General features: G+C 41.3%; 1 protein-coding gene across 3 annotated transcripts in view; it reads right to left on the reverse strand.

Annotated features, from left to right (window-relative positions):
• The window catches only part of drosha (drosha ribonuclease III), a 533,117-nt gene that overhangs the window by 69,801 nt on the left and 437,328 nt on the right, over positions 1 to 25,988 (reverse strand). For all 3 annotated transcript variants that reach the window (XR_004337233.1, XM_032550765.1, XM_032550766.1), the window contains 5 exons: positions 24,367 to 24,474; positions 8,919 to 9,057; positions 6,224 to 6,284; positions 5,959 to 6,018; positions 932 to 1,031 (listed from right to left, as the gene is read on the reverse strand). Coding sequence is in view for 2 of the 3 variants with exons in the window: in XM_032550765.1 (XP_032406656.1) it covers positions 932 to 1,031; positions 5,959 to 6,018; positions 6,224 to 6,284; positions 8,919 to 9,057; positions 24,367 to 24,474 (468 nt within the window). In the remaining variant the exon portion in view is untranslated. The remainder of the gene's footprint in view (positions 1 to 931; positions 1,032 to 5,958; positions 6,019 to 6,223; positions 6,285 to 8,918; positions 9,058 to 24,366; positions 24,475 to 25,988) is intronic.

Here is a 25,988-nt window from a genome sequence, read left to right on the forward strand (position 1 = left end):
AGAAGAAAAGCAGCAAAGCGGCTCCGGATCTGCACAGATTGTATGTAATCTAAATGAGTTTGTGTTGCTGAGCGACGGAGGTCAGTCAAACTTTCTGCAAGTCATCTCCCAGCCAAGAGAAAAGTAGCCCAACTTGACTTTCCTGGCGGCGCTGCAGAGACAAAAAGCAGCCAGGGTGCTTTTTAATTACGGCTGATAACTGTTGGTGGTACCAGCCCCCCCTCCCCAAACTCCTCGTGATTGCACACACACAAATTAAATCACAATTCACAAATACTCCAACTCACAGGGAACCCGCTCTGACTTTTAAGCCCTGCGAGTGAAGTGGCGGATTGTGGCGGTGCTCGCTGAAGATACTTTCTGGGAGATAATTGCGAGTGTTCTTGAGCAGACGGCTTCAGAGGAGCCCTGGTAAACAACTTGGCAGCGCTCGACGCTGTATCACACTCACTTTAGCGCGAGCGGCAAATTGAAACAAGCCAAACTGCTACACAGCGCTAATGCAGATTCGGGCGGCTGCATCTTTGTATTCAGCGGGGAGCGACATGAAAGATTGAAGTTTTTAATTGGTTTCTCCACATCACGGGACGATTATTGTTGTGTTTCTTTACAAACCGTGCCAGTGAGTGTAGCTGGGCTGCCAGCGAGAGAGAAGGAGGAGGAGGGGTGGAAGAAGAGTGATAACAGGAGCTGAAGAGTGATTCAGGAAGACCTCCGGGGGTCTGCAGGGACCCCGGTCGCACAAGTCTCCAAAACAACAACCTTTTAACTCCAATTACAAACCTGAGGGGGTAAAAAATAAATAAATGCGCGAGTACGGATGGCAGGAAGACAAAATTACTCCTTAGCCTTGTGCGCACTCGGAAAGCAGCTGAGTCATAACACCACGATGGGAGACAGTTACAGTTTCCACCTGCAGAGAGACGCTCACCTTGGCCAGCATGGCTAAGTGCTGGTTCTGAACGATGGCCGTCCTGTAGGTGGCCAGGCCGCCCTCCTCCAGACTGGGGAACAGGTAGTAGAGGTGGACACTGCGGACGAAGAGGAATTCATTTTTAACGGTCATCTCTGTTCTTTTCCAGGATCCCAAATCGAAAACCTTTGCATTCACAGGAAGTGATTTACACCAGCCATCAAAAGCCTAAATTGTTTCGGTAACTCATTTAAAAGGAGACCTATTATCAAAAATTGAAATTTTTTACAGTTTTATACGTCCATTTGGGTCTCAACTGCTTCTAAAAACAGGCCTACTGCGATTTTTCTGGCAATAAGTTAATGTGTTTTTTAGTGTCTGGAAAATTAGCTAGAAACTAGATCAAAAACATTTAAAATTTTGTGTTTTTGTAGCATATTCACATTTAATGATGGAAAACTGTCTGTTTTTAGTCAAACTAACTGCAAACGCAGTAAATACATAAAGGAAATCTTTTTGAGATATTCCAAAATGCACAAAAAAGAAGTAAACCTCGGCTGCATTCTCCAGGAAAACCAAATGAAAATCTACAACACAGATTAGCAGCCTCTCCCTTCCAGGCCCGGTTTGGGTCCAAGAGACGGCCGAGGACGCTTGAGCGGTTCCACAGCTGGGTTCTACAGCGAGCAGGTTCCATTTTCATTACGCTCCAGCCTCTCCGTAATCACTGCGTGTCATTTGATTTCATTTGAATTAAAACAGGCCATTTCTTTCAGTCATTTCCAATCAGCGCCAAGAGAGGTAAGCAGGTGGCGTCCCGTTTTTTTTGGTTTTTGTTTTCGTTGTTTGCAAACCCCACATGAGCTCCATTTGTTAGGAGATGGGAGAAAACCTGGAATAAACACTTGGAGTAATTGAAAATAATTACTTTGGAGACACAAAGTTATTAGTAAAAATCTCTTAATATTGTTTTTTATTTAAAAGTACTAGTTCCACTGGTATTTTATTTCCATTTATAAGACATTATTGCCATTTTTAAGTTAAATAACATGTAAGTGGAACTTTTACTTTATTAATATTACTTGCTGAAAAGTTACTTGTCAGTTAGTTTTGTCTTTTGTCAAGTGAACTAACATATTTGAGCTAAAAAGTAAATAAACATACTTGGTAAGACTTTGCGTTTTTGCAGTATTTGGAATAAATTGGGAAATTTTTAGATTAATCTTGTTAAAGAGTAAAATATCTCAACTTTAGGGCTCAAAAAAGGCAATGTGTTTTTTTCTGAAAAATCAGCCAATGGAAATAGTACTAAAAAAGTATTAAGGAATTATTGACCCAAAACAAGTTTATATCTTGGTAAAAAGTTGCTTGTAAGTAAGGCTGTCTTACTTCAAGTGCACCAACATAGAAACTAAAACAAAAATACTTGGTAAGATTTTTATTTTTTGTAGTTTATGCAGTAAATTGGGACATTTAAAAAAAATAAAATAAAGATCTGGTGGTGTTGTATCAACCTTCCATAATCTCTCAGGCCTTCTGGTTCTGCTCTGCATCCATAACCTGAACCAATGGAGATGCAGAATTCAGCTTCTATGCACCACAAATCTGGAACAAACTTCCAGAAAACTTCAAAAGAGCCGAAACACTGAGTTCCTTTAGATCTAGACTAAAAATCCACCTGGTTAGAGCAACACTGACCAACATATTTGATTTGTATGACTTTGGGTGAAGGAACTTATCAAAATATGTTTGTTCAATTGTTTTGTATGGTGTTTTCTTTATAATTTCATAAATTTTCTGTGTTTATTATGAAAAGCACTTTGAACTGCCTTGCTGAAATGTTCTATACAAATAAACTTGATTGATTTTTATATTAATCTGGTTAAAAAGTTAAATATCCAAATTTTAGTGCTCAAATTTGGACAAAAACAAAATTTGGGTATTTTTTTATCTGTAAAATCTGCTAGTCAAACTAGGACTTTTTAAATTTTGACTTAAAACAAACTCTTAAATATTGCTGAAAAATTACTTGTAACATAATTTTATCTTATTTCAAGTGTACTAAGATATTTACACTTTAAACAAAAGTACTAGGTAAGATTTTGTGTTTTTGAAGTGCATAAAAAAGAAAATAGGCAGGTTGTGATAATTGCAAAAATGTTCATTTAGCTGTCCCTCTTGGTTGTTGAAGATTTTAGCTTCTATATCTTGCTGAAAAGTTACTTGTTAGTTTTGTATTACGTCAAGATATTTGCATTAGAAATGAAGCAAAAATAGTTGGTAATATTTTGTGTTTGTGCAGTGTATTGAATAAATCTGGACTTTTTTAGAAAATTCTTGTTAAAAATAGGTTTGTGTGTCTTTTTTACATGAAAATGATGAACAAAGTTTGCTTCTGAGGACATTCATCTTTCATAATTATGACTAATTCAAAATCTTACCTGAACACGAACGAATTTTATGTGGAGATAAAAAAGCTTTTTTCAGAGGATTGCACTTGGATTTATTTTTTTTACATCATCTGCCGATCTTGTAGGTCCTCTCTGGTCGGCACAGACTCCCTCACTACATTTGGGGCTGTTCGCATGTGCAAAATGTTCTTTTGGCTGGACAGCAGAGGCGCGCGGACCCTCCAAGGGCAACGCGCACGAGGCAGCTGGCTGGATCTGCTGTAGCCATTTAACTGGACAAGGGGCTGATAAATAATTCAGAGGGCCAGGGCGCAGGCCAAGCATGTCTCGTCAGACACTAACAATCAAAGACGGGTAGGAGAGGAGGAAGAGGCTGAAACATGCCCGCAGATATCCTGAGAAACGGAGACTAACTGACCTGCTTGTAGCTGAATAAAGAGCGGCAGTCTGTGTGCCACAATGAGCTCCTATTAGACTTTAATCCTCGGCGCTCGCTGATGTGGAAGTGTTGGTGACGTGGGTTACAAATTAGATTTTTGTGATAGAAGCTGTTTTTGTTGGATAAAAACATTTTTTCTTTTCGTTCCAGGAGCAGAGGGAAAAAGAAACGCTTTTACCTGCTTTTGAAGCAGTTAATTCATCTGGTGTTGCTGCAGGTTGGAAATACAGAATGTAGAAAATTAATACCAAGACTTTGTTTCTCTTCCAGGCAAAAAGACTTTGTTTTAAAGGGGCGGCATCATGTAAAATGTAAGTTTTTTCATGATATTCCTTCATCAAACACAAACCCGGAGTGTTGCTTTGATTCTTTCATGCATGTTTGAGAAATCTTTTAATTTCTCAAACAATGTCTGGGTGGACCTAGCTCCGCCTTAAAGGTAAAGCTCCTCCCCCACTCAATAAACAGCACCCTCTCCACCACATAGTGGACAGACAGCGGAGCACCTTCTCACATAGGCTGCTCCAGCTCCGCTGTCGTAGGGACAGATACAGGAAATCCTTCCTGCCACATGCCATCTCACTGTACAATAAAAGCTAAATCATTGTTCTGCACTAATCAGTCCGATTTTGCACAACTGCACTGTGGCACACTTGCTGTACATATATTTATATATACATATCTGCATTTTTTTTTAAATCTTTGCAAGGACTGCTCTAAGTTGCTTATTATATTAACAGCATTTCATATTTTTACAATTTATAGCATTTTATATTTTATTTTTATTTTATCTACAACTACTACTCAGTGGTAGTTGTTATTGTGTCTTGTCTCTATGCTGTAACTGCGAAGTAATTTCCCTGCTGGGATGAATAAAGTACTTCTATTTTATTCTATTCTATTCTATAGCTCCTTCAAACTAGCCAGCAGCAATTAGCAAACACCTGGTGGATCTGCTGAGCTCATTATAGAAGCTATTTATCAGTGAATCGCTGATAAAAACGTCATTAAGGGATTAATGGAGGAGCCATGTTGGGATAACTTCCTGAAGGCGGAGCTTCAGAAAAAGCAGGAGTTTTTAAAGAGACAGAGACCCAATTTCAAAACTTTAAATCAGGAAGTATCTTTTAAGCAATATTTGATATATATGGCTTTTTTATAACAACTGATGGTAACATAGTAACTTGATTACACTTTAAAATGTGCATAAAATACACATATATTAGTATTTTCTACTGAAGTGGTCTGGATCAGCGGTTCTCCGGTTTTTTGGCTGTAAATGTTGAACCACCACCATGTTTAAAAGAGGGAAGGAAGTATTTTAAATAATTGTCATCTAACAGATGCAGTCAGGTTCATAACAGGTTAGACACTAACGCCACCGGAGTTGAGAATCCAATATAGAAGATAATAATTTTTGACCTTAACTGATTAAATCTTTTAATTATGCTTTGATTGAATCCATACAACTCAACAATATAAAAGCATAAAATAGAATATTTGGTAAGGTTCTGTGTTTTTGGAGTGTAATCCTTTTTGTCTGTAATTAAGCATTTTAAATGTAGAGATTTAAACAATAAAACAGATTCAAACTTTTTGAATTAAAATGTCTACGCTGCAAAAACAAATTCTTACCAAGTATTTTTGGTTTAATTTGTACTCTAAATATCTTAGTTTACTTGAAACAAGACAAAACTAACATAAATAACTTTTTAGGAAGATATGAGCTTGTTTTCAGTCAATAATTCCTTAATAAAAGTGAAATAATCTCGATTTTTAAAATCAAAATTAAGAAATTATTGACTTAAAACAAGCTCCTATTTCTTGCTAAAAACTACTTGTAAGTTAGTTTTGTCTTAACTAAAGTGTACTAAGACATTTGCACTAGAAATACTTGGTAGAATTTGTTGTTTTAATAGTAGCGACTTGTGTTGTCAGCAACACAACTCAGCTAATTGAAAGTCGTCACTGACAATTTCTGGCTGTTCAAGTAACATCCCAGTTCCAATTACCAGTGAATCAGCGTCTTAATGAGGCACAAGTATGGAGAAGAGCAGCTCTGTGACAGACAGGAAGGAACGCAGACAATGAGAAAGACGACAGAAACGGAGTGAGGAGGTGAAGAAAGAGGGGAAGAGAAAAGATGGCGTTGTAGTCGGCTTCGATTAGCGCCGGCGTCCATCAAAGAGTCTCACCTGGTGAGGAACTCGACAACAGCGTCGCCCAGGAACTCCAGCCTCTCGTTGTGATTGATCCTGGAGAAAAGGGCGGAGATTTGATCAGGTTCAGTCAGAAGCAATGAGCTCATTTCATCCCCCCTCAGGTACGCCTCCGTCCCACAGCTAGAGTTAATTTTCTTGTCAGCGGGCCTGCCGGGCGTATTAATCACACAAATGGGCGCTCTGATTGCGCCTGTGGTCAGTGATGGTACGAGCAGATACGAGCCAGCAGGCTGCCTACCTGGAAGGAGACGGGTCATCCTGACCCAGACGGGACATGATGTTAATCAGTGTGTTGATTCCTGGAAAGAAACGACCCGCAGGCAGGAATTATTAATCACAGAGGGAAGGAAAAAAAAACATTTACTTACACTATAAAACAGAAAACAAAAAAAAAGATTTTCCCTCTGAATGAATGACATTAAATCTGACTAAACCTTTGACAGTTAGCAGATTACATACATATCCTTTGTGATTTGGTGGAATTAAAAATAACACTGCAAAACACTACATTATAGCTATTTTTGGTTGAGTTTTCAGTATAAATACCTCTAAAATTTCAAACAAGATAAAACTAACTTAAAAGAAATTTTTTAGCAAGATATAGGAGCTTGATTTAAATAATTCCTTACCATTGATGAAAAAGCACTACTTTCACTGGCAAAACCTAGAAAAATGTCATATTTAGGCAAAATACTCAGCCAATGGAACTAGTACCCTTTTTAAAGCAATAATAAAGAATTATTGACTTAAAACAAGCTCCTAGTTCTTGCTAAAAAGTGATTTGTAAGTTATTTTTTCTTATTTCAAGTGTATTAAGATATTTGCAATAGAAACTGGACAAAAATACTTGATAAGATTTTGTGTATTTGCAGTGTAAGTACATAGTACTCACCGTGCACTGCAAAAACACAAAATTTTACAAAGCATATTTTGGTCTAGTTTTTAGTATACTTAAAATAAGATCAAACTAACTTACAAGTAACTTTTCAGCAAGATGTAGAAGCTTATTTTATGTAAATAATTCCTCAATATTGATGAAAAAGCATGAGTTCCACTGGCAAATTATTTCACTTTGTCTTGTTATAAGTGAAATAATCTGCAAATGGATCTAGTACTTCTTCATCAATATTAAGAAATAATTTTCTCAAAACAAGTTTCTATATTTTGCTGTATAGTTACTAAGTCTACTAAGATGTTTGCACCAAAAATTAGCCAAAATCCTTGGTAGGATTTTGTGTTTTTGCAGTGTATAATGGTCAATAGAGCCACATTACTTAAACAGTCATATCTAAATTATTTATAATTAAAGTAATTTCACTATATATATATATATATATATTAACTCCCTTCTCACCCACCGCGGGTGGTTCTTATCCTCTGAGCTCGGGTCCTCTACCAGAGGCCTGGGAGCTTGAGGGTTCTGCGCAGTATCTTGGCTGTGCCAAGGACTGCACATTTCTGGACTGAGATGTCTGATGTTGTTCCTGGGATCTGTTGTAGCCATTGGTCCAGTTTGGGGGTGACTGCCCCGAGGGCCCCGATGACCACAGGCACCACTGTGGTCTTCACCTTCCAGTTCCTCCCTGAGGCCCTGGTATTTCTCTAGTTTCTCGTGCTCCTTTTTCCTGATGTTGCAGTCGCTTGGTATTGCTACATCTACCACAACGGCTTTCCTCTGTTGTTTATCCACTACGACAATGTCTGGTTGGTTCGCCATTACCATTTTGTCTGTCTGGATCTGGAAGTCCCACAGGATCTTAGCTCTGGCGTTCTCCGCCACCTTTGGGGGTGTTTCCCACTTTGATCTCGGGGTTTCCAGTCCATATTCTGCACAGATGTTTCTGTACACTATGCCTGCAACTTGGTTATGTCGTTCCATGTACGCTTTCCCTGCCAGTATCTTGCACCCTGCTGTTATGTGCTGGACTGTCTCAGGGGCCTCCTTGCACAACCTACACCTTGGGTCTTGTCTGGTGTGGTAGATCTGGGCCTCTATTGCTCTGGTGTTTAGGGCCTGTTCCTGGGCGGCCAGGATGAGGGCCTCTGTGCTGTCCTTGAGTCCAGCTTTTTCCAGCCATTGGTAGGATTTACTGATATCAGCCACTTGGGTTATTTGCTGGTGGTACATCCCATGTAGGGGCTTGTCCTCCCATGATGGTATCTCTGGCACCTCAACCTCCGTTCCCTGTTGTCTGAGACATTCACTGAGCACATTGTCTGTTGAGGCTTTGTCCCTGATGTATTTATGGATCTTAGTTGTTTCGTCCTGGACTGTGGTTCTCACACTCACTAGTCCTCTGCCTCCTTCCTTGCGGCTCGTGTACAGTCTCAGGGTGCTGGATTTGGGATGGAACCCTCCATGCATTGTTAGTAGTTTTCTAGTCTTAATATCTGTGGCTTTTATCTCCTTCTTTGGCCAGCTAATTATTCCAGCAGGGTATCTGATTACTGGCAGGGCATAGCTGTTTATCGCACGGATTTTGTTCTTGCCATTGAGCTGGCTTCTCAGGACTTGCCTTATTCGTTGGAGGTATTTAGCTGTGGCTCCTCTCCTTGCGACCTCATCGAGGTTGCCATTTGCTTGTGGTATACCTAGGTACTTGTATCTGTCCTCTATGTCTGCTATTGTTCCTTCTGGGAGTGAGACCCCTTCTGTGCGGATGACCTTCCCCCTCTTTGTGATCAGCCGACCACACTTCTCTAGTCCGAATGACATCCCAATGTCCGTGCTGTATGTATATATATATATATATATAATCATCTGAACTTTAAAAGAAGGTTTTCTCTCATAATACAGATAATTTTATTGCCTATCAATGACCTAAAACGCATAAGAATTATCTAGTTAATTATTTATTGTCAGACAAAAGAGAAAATGTTATCTTTTCATATTTTGTAGATTTGGTATCAACCATAAATTAGGTAAAGCCCACCTTTTTTCCTCATGTACATGTGGTGGACCTTCCTGTCGCCGTATTTCGGTTGGCGGATCCCACAGTTGGACAGCGAGTTGCGGGCGTGATCGGGATTCATGCCAAAGTTGAGGTGGTGACTAGGATGAGTCATGGCCAGCTGAAAGAGAGCGTGAGCAGAAATATTTAGTCTACTTGTCCAAATTAACAAGTTTTCTTTCCGGTATCCAGGAGAAGTTTATCACTTCAGGCAGATCTGAAACCTCAACATTGATCCAGACATTTCAAACATAGAAATTGGTGTGAAACAAAATCAGAAGCTCTCATTTCAGACCAGTTTTTAACATCTCTGTATTTATTTTGTTTTCAATTAAATTCCAAATTACAATTTTTTTTATTGTTATTTATGCGACAGATCAAAAAAAATATTTATTTCTGGTCATCTTACAGTGAAAATTCAAACTCAGTTTCAGTTAATTTTATCACTACTTATTAAAAAATGAAAAATATGTCTGCATACTATAAAGCAGGGGTCACCAACACGGGGCCCGTGGGCCCCCGGTGGCCCAAGGGGACCTTGTCAGTCGCCCGCGGAGCAAGTTCTATAAATAGCCATTGTCATTAGGCAGCATTGCCAAAGAAATAATTTAATTTAATGTTTTTACACTGAAGTAATAACATTTGTTTAGTTACATGTGACTTTATCCACAACAATGTAGAAGCACAATTTATGCTGTTATGGGAAGATGTCTTACTTGGCCTCACTAAAAGCTCAACTTGCTGCATTTTACAATGAAGTTAAGTTTTATATCCAGACTATCAAAGACAAAAAATAGCTATTAAAACAATTGAAATCTCTATTGTTTTAAATGAACCCTTAGTTTTGTCTTTTTCTTGAATATATTTATCTGCATTTGCTTTTTCTTGAGGCAGAACAAATGAGGTATAAATCTGTTGTTATACAGTGTGTCTGCAAATAAAGTTTAAAAAAAAACATCCCCCCCCCCTCACCCAACAGACTTCTTGTGGCTTTGATGTCAAACAGTGATGTCACTCATCCTGTCTGTGACATCACAGGCGACTGTCTTTGTATTCTCAGATTCCACAGAGAAATTCATTTGCAGTTTAAGGTTTGAAAGAAAAGTTACAATGGAAGGAAAGAATTTATTGTCGACCAAAAGTTTGGAGAAGAGATTCAGGAAGCTGCAGGAAGAACAGGCGCAGCTTCAAAAGACAGTTGAAAAACTCAGGAGAAAACTAGAACAGCTAAATTCAAACAATGCAGACAACTACCAGGCTGAGAATAATGTTCTTAATAACGTCAATGACTTCTACAAGGACAAGATTAGATCATTGAACTTGGACCTGGACAAGGAAAGAGAGAATATCTACAAGCTAAGATGGAAACATGACGCCATTGCAAAGCGAAATGCACAACTGAAACAGACAGAGATTGAATTAAACAAGGATTTTGACGATTTATTAAATGAAAAATCTAAGCAACTACACTGGCGTCAAACAGAAAACAGAGAGCTTAAGAAAGAAATTGAGGCATTAAAATTAAAGACGGAAAATATACAATCCAGGGTGGCAGAAGAATCCAAGGAGGTCCCCCTTATTGAAAACAAAATCCCAGAAGAGACGCCAACATTACTGCAACGAGTTGGACGCACCTTCATCCACATGTACCAATCAGGAACGTTAAGATACTGGGTGCCACCCTGGATTTTTTAATTTCTGAAGAGGAACTTTGTAATAACTTTAAGATTTTGCAGTGTGATTTTCTTTTGAGGTATTGAAGTTTTCACTTGCTGTAAGTTATGTTTTCCATTTTCAGTGAGCAGCACCACTGCTTCTTTCTTCTAAGGTTGTTTCACCAGTTTTCTCCTTACAGTGTTCTTGGCATTAACCATTCAGCAGTCATCCTCTAAGGTAACGGCATCTCAACGTGCTTTGCACTCGTGATGCGAGTACAGAAACGAATTTGGTGGTTGGAGTAAACCTGCTACTGTTATGCCTCTAACAAAGGTCATTCCAGGGTTAAGCTATTGAGAAATGAGGCATCAGCAGCACTTCATTATGGAGTCCAACTTTCACATCCTGCAATGTCAGCTTAACTTCTAAAAAGACGCAATGTTGCCTTTAATTTTAAGAATTTTTACACATGGACTACGCTACACAGTCCATGTGTAGCGTAGCCGACACGGAGAGCGAGAAAAAGAGATCCCAATCTGATCTAAAATAACAACAACTATAAGGAATTGGTAGTTTATTTCCCCAGTGTTTTACCTACCATTGGTAAAACAGAAGCCCGAGAGAAACCTGACGGATAAAGTCACAGGTGTCGGACTCACTGACTACTTGACAGACGGGTCAAAGATCGAGAAACTGAAGGGATGTTCACAGTCATCAGTATTCCTCAAATTTAAATTGTGACCCCAAATCTTGTCTTTTGCAGAAAATAAAGTTGTGGGGAGTCATAATGACGTGGAAGCTGAAAGTAGATAACTTGTCTGCTTTTGTGGCAGGAAAGAGGAACACTGAAAACGCATGTTTGCATTTTTTTTCCTGTATCGTGTTTAGACATTAAGAAAAGAAGACGCTCTATGTGAAAGGAGTAGTACACTAATAAAGCAAACTGGTTGGATTTAGAGTTTATTTTTGATTTGGTGGCCTGGTTGGTGGCTTTGGATTTGATTTTAGAGTGTAGATGTTACAGTATTGTAGAGGAGTAAGGGAGTATTTCAGTTTTTGATGTTGGTTGACCCAATCTTTGTTCAAGATTGTATTTTGACTAGAAAGATGAGATTTTTGGATCAGTGTGAGAATCTGCTAGGTTTTTGTTCAATTGTGGTTTTTGGTTTTGTGAATAAATGGAATTGATTTTTAGTGCAATGTGAGTAGGTTTTGGTAGGAAGGGATTGGTTTTTGGTGGAATGAGATCGGTTTTTTGTTTTGGAGGGATGAAATTTGTTTTGGTGGGAAGTTTTTGGTTTTTCTGTGTGGCGTTGGGATGGGGTTGGTATTTGGTTGACTGTTTATGGTTTTGTAGGTTTATGGGATTGGCTTTTGCCTGGTTGGGTGGACAAGATTGGTTTCTGATCTATTACTTTTTGGTTGCATAGATCAGACCAACCAATAAAATAGTTTTTTGAGAAGATGGGTTTGTTTTTTCGTGGGTTGGGTAAAACCAACCCACAACCTTATAACATAACACTTTGGATTTATGTTGTAAGGCTGGGTGGGAATTTTCATTTGACAAGTAAGGGTACATGATCAAGATGGGAATTTTCTATGAGGAAAAATGGTTGGGTAGATGGGTGGGTGGATGGAAATAAAAAAAACCTCCAGTCTTGTACTGACTTATATTTCATTTGCTTGTTTCTTTTCTTCCTTCAACAAAATGCATCTCTACCCCGCTCCATCTGTAAGCATCTTTAATTCTTTATCACAGATGGCCAAATGCTGGAGAAAGCTCAAGGCTGTTTGCCAATTCTATAAACTGCAAAATGCATTACAGTTACAGCTCCAAGACAGCAAATCTGAGGTCATCTTTCAATTTGTCCTTCCAATGAGACTAATAGTTATGAATCACAAGACAAGGACAGCTTTCAAACTGGTTCGCATAAACGGTGCGTTCTTTCTCAATCTCTAAAGCATCAACATTCAAAACCTCCACAACTATTAAATAATAAAGTAAGCAGTATAACAAATACTTTAGCAGTATACTAATGCTTCATGTATACAAGATGTAGTCAAATATAGTTAGTATCTTAAGCAGGAAAATATTAATTTAAGTGATTTCTTTAGACATTTTCTCAAGATATCAAAAGATAACGGATGGATAGGGGAGTCCCATGGCTCAAGGCTGGGAAATCTTCTGTTTTACTAAATACTAGATATTAAAATAAAAAATATAAAGGTTTAAAAAGTCATTTGGGGTTATGAAACTGATAAGTTCAAAAGATGATCATCTAGTCTGACCACTTTTTGTTGCCAATTGCACAGAATTTTCCAACAATTTATAATTTATCATTTAATTTCTCTAGCCGGAACCTCTCGACCTCACACACTAGCTCCGGCTCCTTCCCCACCAGAGAGGTGACATTCCACGTCCCAAGAGCCAGTTTCTGCAACCGAGGATCGGACCGCCAGGGTCCCCTCCCTTGGCCGCCACCCATCACACAGTGCACCCGACCCCTTTGGCCCCTCCCACGGGTGGTGGGCCCATGGGAGGGGGGGCCCATGTTTCCCCTTCGGGCTGAGCCCGGCCGGGCTCCATGGGTAAAAGCCCGGCCACCAGACGCTCGCCATCGTGCCCCCCCTCCAGGCCTGGCTCCAGAGTGGGGCCCCGGTGACCCACGTCCGGGCGAGGGAACACCAAGTCCGAGGTTTTCTTTCGTCATTGGGGTCTTCGGGCTGCGCTTTGTTCCGGCTAGAAATAGTCGGTCTCACCTCGACGCATGGCTCTGGTTCTGGAACCAGTCTCCTTGAGAGGGGCTGGACATACTTCCACTCTGGAGTTGCCCAGGGTGAGAGACGTCGGGCAGGAGTGGGCATACTTGTTGCTCCCCATCTCGGCGCCTGTACGTTGGGGTTTACCCCGGTGAACGAGAGGGTAGCATCCCTCCGCCTACGGGTGGGGGGACAGGTTCTGACTGTCGTTTGTGCTTACGGGCCGAACGACAGTTCAGATTACCCACCCTTTTTGGAGTCCTTAGAGGGGGTACTGGAGAGTGCTCCTCCTGGGGACTCCCTTGTTCTGCTGGGGGACTTCAACGCTCACGTGGGCAGCGACAGTGAGACCTGGAGGGGCGTGGTTGGGAGGAACGGCCCGCCCGACCTGAACTCGAGCGGTGTTCTGTTGCTGGACTTCTGTGCTCGCCATGGATTGTCCATAACGAACACCATGTTCAAGCATAAGGGTGTCCATATGTGCACTTGGCACCAGGACACCCTAGGCCGCAGTTCGATGATCGACTTTGTCATCGTTTCATCGGATCTGCGGCCGAATGTCTTGGACACTCGGGTGAAAAGAGGTGCGGAGCTGTCCACTGACCACTACCTGGTGGTGAGTTGGCTCCGGTGGTGGGGGCGAAAGCCGGTCAGACCTGGCAGGCCCAAACGTGTTGTGAGGGTCTGCTGGGAACGTCTGGCGGAATCCCCTGTGAGACGGAGCTTTAACTCCCATCTCCGGCAAAACTTCGAACACGTCCCGGGGGAGGTGGGGGACATGGAGTCTGAGTGGACCATGTTCCGTGCCTCCATTGTCAAGGCGGCCGATCGGAGCTGTGGCCGCAAGGTTGTTGGTGCCTGTCGCGGCGGCAACCCTCGAACCCGTTGGTGGACACCTTCGGTGAGGGATGCCGTCAGGCTGAAGAAGGAGTCCTATCGGGCCTTTTTGGCCTGTGGGACTCCGGAAGCAGCTGATGGGTACCGGCGGGCGAAGCGGCATGCGGCTCGGGCGGTTGCTGAGGCAAAAACTCGGGCGTGGGAGGAGTTTGGAGAGGCCATGGAGAAAGACTTCCGTACGGCTTCGAGGCGATTCTGGTCCACCATCCGGCGTCTCAGGGGGGGGAAGCGGTGCAGCACCAACACTGTTTATAGTGGGGATGGTGTGCTGCTGACCTCTACTCGGGACGTTGTGGGCCGGTGGGCAGAGTACTTCGAAGACCTCCTCAATCCCACCAACATGCCTTCCACTGAGGAAGCGGAGCCTGGGGACTCTGGGTTGGGCTCTCCAATCTCTGGGGACGAGGTCGCCGAGGTGGTTAAAAAGCTCCTCGGTGGCAAGGCCCCGGGGGTGGATGAGATCCGCCCGGAGTTCCTTAAGGCTCTGGATGTTGTAGGGTTGTGTTGGCTGACGCGACTCTGCAATATCGCATGGACATCGGGGGCAGTTCCCCTGGATTGGCAGCCTGGGGTGGTGGTCCCCCTGTTCAAAAAGGGGGACCGGAGGGTGTGCTCAAATTATAGAGGGGTCACACTCTTAAGCCTCCCTGGCAAGGTCTATTCCGGGGTACTGGAGAGGAGGGTCCGTCGGATAGTCGAACCTCGGATTCAGGAAGAGCAGTGTGGTTTTCGTCCTGGTCGTGGAACACTGGACCAGCTCTACACCCTCGGCAGGGTCCTGGAGGGTGCATGGGAGTTCGCCCAACCAGTCTACATGTGTTTTGTGGACTTGGAGAAGGCGTTCGACCGTGTCCCTCGGGGAGCCCTGTGGGGGGTTCTCCGGGAGTATGGGGTACCGGGCCCTTTGATACGGGCTGTCAGGTCCCTGTATGACCGGTGTCAGAGTCTGGTCCGCATTGCCGGCAGTAAGTCGGGCTCGTTTCCGGTGAGAGTTGGACTCCGCCAGGGCTGCCCTTTGTCACCGATTCTGTTCATCACTTTCATGGACAGAATTTCTAGGCGCAGCCAAGGTGTTGAGGGGATCCGATTTGGTGGCCTCAGGATCTCGTCTCTGCTTTTTGCAGACGATGTGGTCCTTTTGGCTTCATCAGGTCGTGATCTGCAGCTCTCGCTGGAGCGGTTCACAGCCGAGTGTGAAGCGGCCGGGATGGGGATCAGTGCCTCCAAATCTGAGGCCATGGTCTTGAGCCGGAAAAGGGTAGAGTGCCTTCTCCAGGTCAGGGGGGGTGTCCTGCCCCAAGTGGAGGAGTTTAAGTATCTCGGGATCTTGTTCACGAATGGGGGAAGAAGGGAGCGGGAGGTCGACAGGCGGATTGGCGCAGCGTCTGCCGTCAAGCGGGCATTGTACCGGTCCGTCGTGGTGAAGAGAGAGCTGAGCCAAAAAGCGAAGCTCTCGATTTACCGGTCGATCTACGTTCCCACCCTCATCTATGGTCATGAGCTTTGGGTCATGACCGAAAGAACGAGATCGCGGATACAAGCGGCCGAAATGGGTTTCCTCCGTAGGGTGGCTGGGCTCTCCCTTAGAGATAGGGTGAGAAGCTCAGTCATCCGGGAGGGACTCAGAGTAGAGCCTCTGCTCCTTCACATCGAGAGGAGCCAGTTGAGGTGGCTCGGGCATCTGGTCAGGATGCCTCCTGGACGCCTCCCTGGTGAGGTGTTCCGGGCACGTCCCACCGGGAGGAGGCCCCGGGGAAGACCCAGGACACGCTGGAGGGACTATGTCTCTCGGCTGGCCTGGGAACGCCTCGGGATTCCCCCGGAAGAGCTAGAAGAAGTGGCCGGGGAGAGGGAAGTCTGGGCCTCCCTCCTGAAGCTGCTACCCCCGCGACCCGACCTCGGATAAGCGGAAGAAGATGGATGGATGGATGGATTTAATTTCTCTGTGGAATCAAAGTATTTTTTAATTGAATAGAATTTGATGCATCAATTCTCATCTCAAGTCAGACATATAAATAATTTGTTTCAATATAAAAACGCCATACCTTTTCTCTGAGTCTATTTTGAGTCTATTTACAAAGTGTAAATGAAAAAGCTTATTATGCTTTGAAATAACCCGGCTTGAAAAGTTTAACTTAGTTTGTTGTAAAGTTTATTTTGTTTATTGTGAACTGAAGTTAAATAAATAAACTGCTATATTTCGACAGGTGTTAAGTATTAAACCTGTAAAAAACGGACTAAGGATGAACGGAGACGACTAACGGATGGATGAACGGATGGATGCATAAAAGAATGGATAGAACCAAAAAGTAGTCAAGTCCTAATAAATTATCAGACACCCAAACACACTAGAAGTGTTTTTCAGGCAATAATGTCAAGAATCAATGACATAGATGAATAAAAGTCAATTTTATGGCAACTTTGAAAATAAAAAAAAACCAACAAACAAAAATAAAACAGTTTTCTAGTCAGTAGGAACACACTGCTGAAATTTTTATTTGTGGTTACACAAAGCTTAAGTTATCAAATGCCAACAGATTAGTCTCTTCCCAGCTGCAGAAATCTCTTAACTCATCCCTTCACAGAACAATTTGCAAGCCAACACTTCTAAGACGATGCTAGGCCTAACATGTAGTTACTTCACAGTTCTGTATGTCTTTCATTTGTACTTTTCTTTAACTAGATTTAATGCTTACACTAGGACTTTTGTGCCGTACCAAAGAGAGCAAGCAATGATGGGTCAGCAACTGTTCCAAGGAAATGAGGAGCGAGAGCTTCTTCTTTGTAATATTGGAAGCTGTTTGTCTAAAAAGTAATGGCTTACATTTTCATAAGCCAGTAAAAATGCTGGAATTTCAGGTAATATATCCCTGAGGGTAACACACGAGTCAATTTTCAGCTTTGTTTGAGGAGGAAGGTGGGGGAAAAAAACTGCTGTGCCTAGAAAGACTTGCCGTTGCGGAATATCTCAAACACGCCGAGGGGGAAAGAAAAAGGAGAAAGATAGGACTCAGTAGGATATGTTGAGCCTTTATCAATCTTACATTAGGAGAATGTTAATCTCATCCCCCAAAAAAGAGAAAATAGAAGAAATTCAGACTTCTTTCCCCCCCTGGGCTTGCGTTTCAAAATGCTTGTCTCCTTTCAGCCAACTTCAAATCAATTTCAGGCTCCAATGAGATATATATGTAAAACTCTAACAGAGAGCTTTCAATATTTATAGTTACTCAAGAGGCCTTCAGCTTTGTAGCGTTTAAACAGAGAAATGACAAATTTAAAAGCGATTGTGTTTTTTTTTTTGTGAACCAAGTCTGACGTGACACAAGCAGAAATCTACCAATTTCCAGCCCGGTGTTAAAAGTTTTACACTTAAAGCTGCGTCTTTCAATCTCCCCTCTCCCATTGTGAGATGCCAGACGTGTCAATGACTGCCTACTGCACAGTCTCAAGTACAGAGCTGGGTAAACAAACCAGCTGCTGTTTGAGCATTGCAACTAACAACAATGGTAGATTTTTAGCTGATTGATATTGGCAAATATGCCTGTGCATGTAATGACCGCTTATGGAGTGGCGGTGATTTAAGTCTAGTGATCAGCAGCTGCTCGAATGCCTGCAGCAAAAACAGGAAAAAACTCTGTTCTCAGAAACCAGCAGTAGAACTTTACTTCAAACAGAAAGTTCAAGGCAAACCTCACTTTATTTAAAGAGTAAAATATTATTTTATACAACACAGAAGCAAATCAGCCCGACTTTGGTTTGTCATGTTATTATTAGACTTTGGATCTGAAAGACAGAAGATTGGGGTTTCGACTCACCAACCATCAAACAACCAAACAAACTGGTTGTTTTGGCTGTTTATTGTCGCTGCTCGACCTTCAGTCCGCTTTAATCCAACTCCAGTTTGTTTGATTAGAAAGTCCGGTTCATTTGTCAAAATCTTGTCCACCAAAAATCTACGTCTGTTTGGAAGAAGTGAACTCTGGAAGGTTCAAATTCAAATTGTCACCTTTCTAAAATAATGGCCTAAGTTTTTTTTTTTTTTTTTTGACGCCTAAATTTCAATGTGAAGTTTATTTATTTGGCATTTTTAAAAGTGCACCAAAGTATATGACACATGAAAAATATAAATCAACTTTTGGTTAAAAAAAATTACATTTTATGACGTTGACTAAATGTGAACACCAAACAGACAGGAAACCTCTCCAAAAGCAGGAAGTGGACTATAGTACAGTGCATTCTGGGTAAACACAACCAAAACAAATGGAAAGGTCAAAGAGAAATGGCTTGTGTATTTTTACCAAAGACAAAAGAGAAATCTTACAACTGCTAAAATCTGATGCCACTCCATTTTTGCTTACTTTTCTTTAAGAAGGAAGTTGCACTCAGTGTCTTCTGAGGTTTTTGTGTTGTTTCCTTCAAAGGTTCTTGGTGTAGCTCCCCCACAGGCGAGGAGGGGGACAGGTTTTTCAAAGTGTTTGATTCATTGGACATAGTGCAGTGAGAAAAAGAACCACTGCAGCTGAAAATGCAGCAAATGTTGCAGTTTTGGTCCCAAATTGAACAAAGTCTACCGGACAATCAGGTGTGAAAACAACATAATTAATTAACTCAACTTGCAATGAATCAATGGAGTTTGCAATGGAGTTTATTAAGATCCACGCGATAGAAGCTCGTAAACTTGAGCAGATAATAAAAGCCGACAGCGCTGTTGAGGGCAGCTGCACTTCAAACACAGGGACACTTCTACCACATGCCAGCAGACGGATCAGAAAACAAACAAAATGCCGCGGTACACAGAGCACACATGCATGGGGCTCACAAACAAAAGCATGCAGCATCAGAGCGCAGGCCGAGGACTTGTACGCTTAAATAATTGAGGACCTCTGCGATGCCTCTCATTCTGTCAGCATGGGTCAAAAGTGAAGAATGGCAGTAGAGCAACAGGGGTTGGGTGGGATTATGATGGTTCGGTGGATGTGAGGGACTTGGGGATGAATGCGTGCCTCTCCAGCTCCAGAAGCCTACAGCCCTCCCCAGCTTTAAATGTTAAATGTTTAACAGGGAGGCTCTCAGAAGAGGAGCTTCAAAGAGGTGTTGCTGCTCTGCAGCCGGGCGGAGGGAATCTTCGAGTGCTCCTACTATGCCAGGCTGCATATTTCACTACAGGATCGTTGGGTTATTCTCTACTTCATCAGGTGTATTGATTCCCGAAGAGGTAAATGAGCTCACAGACAGCCGGCGTGTTATAGTGATTATATAACAGCTCCTTGATGTACAGGTAAGCTTTTATTCAGCATTAGAGAGAATCTGCAGAGAACATGGATTGATTCTGGACAGACCCATCCAGCCGACGGGTTTTTCCCCCGTGATCTTTCATTTCCACAGAATGGAAGAGTGAAAACGTTCTTTCAATGGGGGAACTGCAACGCTGCATTAGATATAAAACAACACAGAAAACAAACAAAAAAGTTAATTTTCACCAAAAACTCAAATTTTGAGATTAAAGTCAGAAATTTGCCAGAAAAATGAAAATTTCTGAATTTGAAATGTGGACATTTGCCAGAAAAACTCAGAAATTTTGAGAACTCAGAAATTTTCTAGAAAAAACAAGAACATTTTTGAGTTTGAAAAGTTTTTTTTTCTAGAAAAGACTTTAGAGATAAGTCTCTTGAGATAAGTCTCAGAAATGTTCTAGAAAAAATAAGAAAATTTCTGAGTTTGAAGAGTTACAATTTCTCTATAAAAAAATCCAAAATTTTGAGATGAATCTCAGAAATTGTTGAGAAAAACTTGAACATTTCAAAGATTTCCACTGGTAAATTATGTTGGCTTGTTGTTGTGAACCATATATTTTATTGGATTACATTATCTGGACTCTTGTGGATGTAAAAAGAGTTTTGGGTCAAGATAGATGATTTATGTTGTTTTATTATATTGTTAAATTAAGATTGCGTCTATATTTGGAAATAAAATATGTTTATACTGCGGAGTTTGGGCTGGATGGGTGCTACATGTTCCTGGATTGGACTTTCACTGGTTTTTTTCTCTGGTACCAGTGACATTTACATTCAGCTTGATTTTTTAGGTGACTAATTCAGTTTAGCAGAACAAGCTACATACCTTTTTCTGTTGAATGATCTGAACTTTGACCTAACGTTTTGGTTCGGTTCAGCTCTTTTTCTTCACTGTAGCTGTAAAAAAAAACGTAATTTTCCCAACACACCACGTATTTGTTTGGTACATACTGTATATGTATCGATACGACAGGGAAGAACTGGATATTTTTAGTATGGAAACATATTCAATAAAAACCTTCAAACGTCAGTTTGTTCTATTGCATTTCGATTACACAATCATGGTTTCCCTTAACATATGGTACAAGAAGCGGTGAGATTTATCCGTTTCTCAGCACAGCAACTTGTCAGGTTTCTGGTGACTGAAAGGCAGAATTTAAGGGAATACTTTTATACCTTTTTAGGGTTTTCAGGAGGAATTCAGCAGCAGTTTGAAAGGTTTCCACCCGCACATTACAGCCCATTGGAGGCAGATTAATTCCAAGCACACAAGCGCTCGTATCAAACCACAATTCATTTGTAATGCAATCAAAGAGTGGTACTAGATTCCCTCGTGTTTAATGAGTAGACTGTCAGTGAAAAACATCCATCTCATTAAAGGCGGTCGGCCCCTCGGAGTGGAGCTAAATGAGAAGTGACGGAGGATGTGAAACCTGACTCGTTTGGGAGCGAGCGCCGCCGCCGCTCCGTCTGAATCTATCTAGACGATAGGTTTGTTTCCACCATTGCATAAAAATCATTTGTGCTTGATAAATATTTGGTTCTTTATTGAGAAACCACTTCCTCACATCTCAATCTCCTGGGAATAAATCCACATTTCTGCTTTTCCCTTTCTTTTCCACTGGGAAAAAGACAACATCTTCTCTCCCCAACTGTCTTCGGCTCCCGGTTCTCTGGCGACCTTGTGACCCCTTCCCTTTATTCATCCCTGGAACTGAGGCCTGCAGCAGCAGTGAAGCCTCTCCGCCACCTTTCATCAGCAGCTCACCCTGGGAGAACATTCCCTCAGAACCCTGCGGACCCCAGAGGACCCGGCTCTGTGTTTACGTGGAAGTAAAGAGCGACTGGACCGAGTCAGACCAAAAGGTTTCTCTCCAAGGACAAGACGTGTGCAGATTCCTGCTTCACACTGCAGGGAAAGTTGGCAGCTTATTCTGGTTCATAATGAACCAAACATGCCTCGTCTGAGCCAACAGTGGCATAGCATGAGCTAAAAGCACAAAAGCTTTTAGTTAGATAAAACTAACTAAATAAAAACTAAAAACATTTTTGTTTTTGGAATAAGTAAAAACTGTAATTAATGGAGAAAACTACAACTAGAACTATATGGTGTATTTATAAAACTAAAACAAACTGAAGTTATAGATGTAATGTCCTTCGTTTATTAGCCTTTCGAAATAATGTGAAATGTATTTTTTACCTCCCAGAAGCAGTTTATATCAGCTGTCTGCAAATTACGGCACTACATTATCCTATTTATATTTTCATATTATTTTGATAATTTTTTTAAAATGTAATTTTTTCCATGTATTTTTTAATATTTTTATAATATAATGCTATTTTTTATAATATTAATAACAATCATATTATACAAATATTAATATTAGTAAAAACATATTGCTAATATTAGCAATAATAGTACCAATTAATAATAATAAAACTATTATTATTATTATATTTATTAATATATATCAATATATTAATAATAATAGTATAATTATTATTTTAAATTTATAATATTATTATTTTTAATAATTTGAAACTAGTATTTTTAGAGTAATAATATGTTTTATATGAATGTTTAATATTTTTTCACATTTTTTAAAATAATATTTTCGCATTGTGTTTATAACAATAATTTGATTATTAGAAATTATTAAAAATAATTTAACAAATTATAATTTTATTGTTATATTTAATAGTATTTTAATATTTTTTGCATGATTTTTACAATAAATTTACTTTTAGTATTTTTAATAATATTTTTATAATAATTTAACAGGTAATACTAGTTTTATAATAATTAAATGAGAGTTTGTTATAGTAACAATAATAATAATAATAGTAATCTGAGCAGGCTGGCTCCTGCCGTGTGCAGCAGTGTGTGTGGTGATGATGGTTCTCTATTCGGGTCATTTCAGCCGCACCTTCAGGTGAATTTCTGACAAGCCAACACACACAAACAAAAACAAACACCAGTGAGCCGGTATTAACACCTCTGTGGATATCATTGTGATAGGAAGTGGCAGCTCACGTCGCACTGAGGCCGCGACGCGAGCTGCTGTGTCCAAATGATCGCTTCTTAGTTTCTGTTTGGCTGAATAAGAACCAAGGGAGGCGGGACTCATTTACAAAAGAGGACAACGCTGTTTATTTTCCAGCACTCGTAAGAGACAGGTCGTCGTTATGCCAACGACAAAGAAGCCGATCGCTGATCGATGCGGCCGGAGAAGTAGCGAGCCCGGAGCGAGTCCTATTGCATCCTTCCCCCTCTTTAACTATGTACAGCCTACAACACATTGATTTCTAATGTATCAGCTTATGACAGCTCTTCAATACTGCTGCAGGCAGCCGGGGAGAGGTGAGCCGGGCTGGTGTGTGTGTACACACACCTGACAGGGGAGAGCTGGCATTACGGAGGAGGGCTTGTTGTTGTCCTCCTGACTACTGTCACTGCTAGTCAGGGAGCCGGGAAACAAACTCAGGCCAGTCACAGTGAGGTGGTGTCGGTGTGCGTTCGCCCAGCTGACTCCTGAAACCCCGTTTCCTCCTCGACAATCCCTGCAGAGGCTGCAGTAATGAGGGAATGCTCCTCATAACAAGCTCCAGCACAAGCCTGGTTTCTAGATTTTTCCTCCCAAAAGGCCTTATTCATCATGTTAGTGATCAGCAGAGGTGGGTAGAGTACGCTAAAAGTTGTACTCAAGTAAGAGTAGCACTACTTTAAAGGGGATCTTTTATGCACAAATTGCACGTTTTTATGCTTCCACTTGGGTTTCTACTGCTTTAAAAAAAAGCCCAAAGGCTTTATATCAAAAAACTAGCAGCTTTTTGGCAAGTTTGTGTTTATTGGTGTCTGAAAAATGAGCTGTTCCAAAAACGTTCAGATGGTAGCGGCACAAATCAGAAGGCACTTTCTCATCACCTAGCAACCCCAGCAGAGTTACACACGTTACCTAGCAACACCAGCAGAGTTCCAGCACATTTGGTCAGCTAGTTTTACCGTTTTATGAGCATTTTTGTACTTCCATTTTAGTCTGAACTGATTCTAAAACCAATCCATGTGTTTAAAAAAAACAACAGCAGCACCCTGACAGGTTTTGGCAATAAGTTAATGGGTTTTGGTGTCTAGAAAATGAGCCGTTTCAAAAACCTCCAGATTGGTAACAGCGCAGTGTGATTCAACAAACAAGCTCAGCTGAGTTCCAGCCCGTTTGGTCAGCTGGTTTTACTGCTGAGTGCTCTGTACAATGGTTGCTGGAAAAAGACAAGAGTATTGTTGTTGACCTGCCATCCAGAAACCACTTGTTGCATTCTTGTTGGCTGTGTAGGAGGCTCCACTTCTGCTTTTCAAAGAAGTACGGTTGCATAATTGCGCATCTGTTTGCAGCCATTTTCATGTGTGAATGTAAATGTTGAATTGAGGGACGTGGCCAGCAGCAGCTTACTTGGATTTAAAGTGACAGCGACCCTAAAACAGCTCACTCTGTAAGGAATGAAAAATGTAACAAGCATGTTTTGTTTAGCCCATAATGCTATCCTAATCAGTTCAAGGAAGCATAATAGGTAGAGATGCCTAATATAACAACATTTCTATCGGTCAATATTAGTAATTTTTTCAACATATTGGTATCAGCCCGATAAATAAAACTGGGCTGAAATCAATCAGTGATTTATTTCCACATTGTTTCTGGTTGTTTTTATTTCCAAAGATGTCAAAAAGGTAGAGAAATACATATTGGTCAAAATTTTCATATCGGTACATCCCTAATTGTAGGAGACCCTTAAATAATGCAGCAGTGACTGACAGAGTTGCATCTCACCTGCAGGAGGCAGCGGTCCTTGAAGACGTAGCCGATTAGCTTGTCCAGGTGCATCAGGCACTGGTGGTATCGGATGTGATGGGTGAGAACCGGGAGCATCATGGCGTGCTGCGGGATGACAGAAACAGGGGAGAAAAACACCCAGGTGAGATCATGTCTCTTATGAAAGGAGAGTGAAGAGAGCGAGGGGAGAAATCAATCAGCCGGCCATTATTTATTAAGAGGGGCTCTGCAACAGAGAGATGAAATAATCAAAAAGCCAATTGCTGGAGTGTGAGAAGGAATGACAAGAGGACGGGAAAGGAAATTCACATTTGGACAGGGCAGTGGTGGAATCGAAGCCCTCGCTGACAGCCTGACACGCTCAGCTTTGAGCAAACACTGACAGGCCTTCCTGACCCTCATATGAAAGCCAAAAGTTTCAACAAAGTGGAGGGAAAAGTAGCCAAGGAAGAGAGGAAGAAGAGCGGCGGGCGAGATCTTATGGAGTCATTACCGGGGAGGCTCATCGAGTGTACACACATTAACCCCGGCGCCACTGCGCAGGAGGCGAGGGAGCGCCGGCTGTTTTAATTAGAGCTGCTGGGGGGGGGGGAGCGGCGACGCGGCCCCGGGGCCAATACAGGGGCCACCCCGACACGGTCCCCAGGCCTTGTTAAGCAGCCAATTAAACAAAGTCAGGGCCCCGGTTGTGTGTGCGGCTCCTGACCTGTTCTGATGACTGACTGAGGACAAAGCGTGAGTTGGTGTGTGAGTGTGTGTGTAGTGAGGGCTTGTTAAAACTGACACTCTGGTAATTAACAAGGTGGGAAAAGATCTGATTTACCTTCACCCATCAGACCAGCAACAGTTTTCATGCAGCTTAGACATGAAAAGCATAAATTGGATCCTTTAAAGGGGAAGTATTGTGTTTTCAAGGCACATAGTGCCATTTTAAAACACAATAAATTCAATATTTTATTGTTAATTTAATAATGAATTGTTATTAAATAATTTACTTATAATGCAAATTTTTTGCAAATTTATTTTTTGCAGTTTTATTATTTATAAAACTTATTTCCTGATTTAACACCTTGAAATTGGGACTCTGTCTCTTTAAAAACTCCTGCGCTTTCAAAAGCTTCGCCTTCTTGAAGTCATCTATTAACCCTTTAACATTTTCACCAGTTTTGCTCTGAGAAGTAGCTTCTATAATGAGCTCAGCAGGTGATTGCTAATTGCTGCTGGCTAGTCTGAAGGAGCCAAGTGGGGGAGGAGCTGCACCTAGAAGGCGGAGCTAGAGCCACCCAGGAGTAATTGAGATAAATACAGACTCTGCAATTAACTCAATAAAATTGTTAATTGGGTCCCCCCATTAAATTTAATCTGTAACATCATCATTTTGGTTCTTCTAAATTGTTCATATGAATAATACTTTGACTTTCAAAGTTTACATACAGCAAATATAAATAATTTCTGTAAATATTACAAACTTAAATCAAGCTAAGCTTAGTCTGATTTGATGTTAAATAGGCCGAATAAATGTTTTTTATTGTATATTGTATATATTTATACAATTTTAATCCTTTTATTTTTAAATGCAATCATAAAAGAGTTTATCTAAATATAAATGAACAGATTAT

This window comes from Xiphophorus hellerii, chromosome 21 (genome assembly GCF_003331165.1).
Source record: "Xiphophorus hellerii strain 12219 chromosome 21, Xiphophorus_hellerii-4.1, whole genome shotgun sequence".
Classification (NCBI taxonomy): domain Eukaryota; kingdom Metazoa; phylum Chordata; class Actinopteri; order Cyprinodontiformes; family Poeciliidae; genus Xiphophorus; species Xiphophorus hellerii.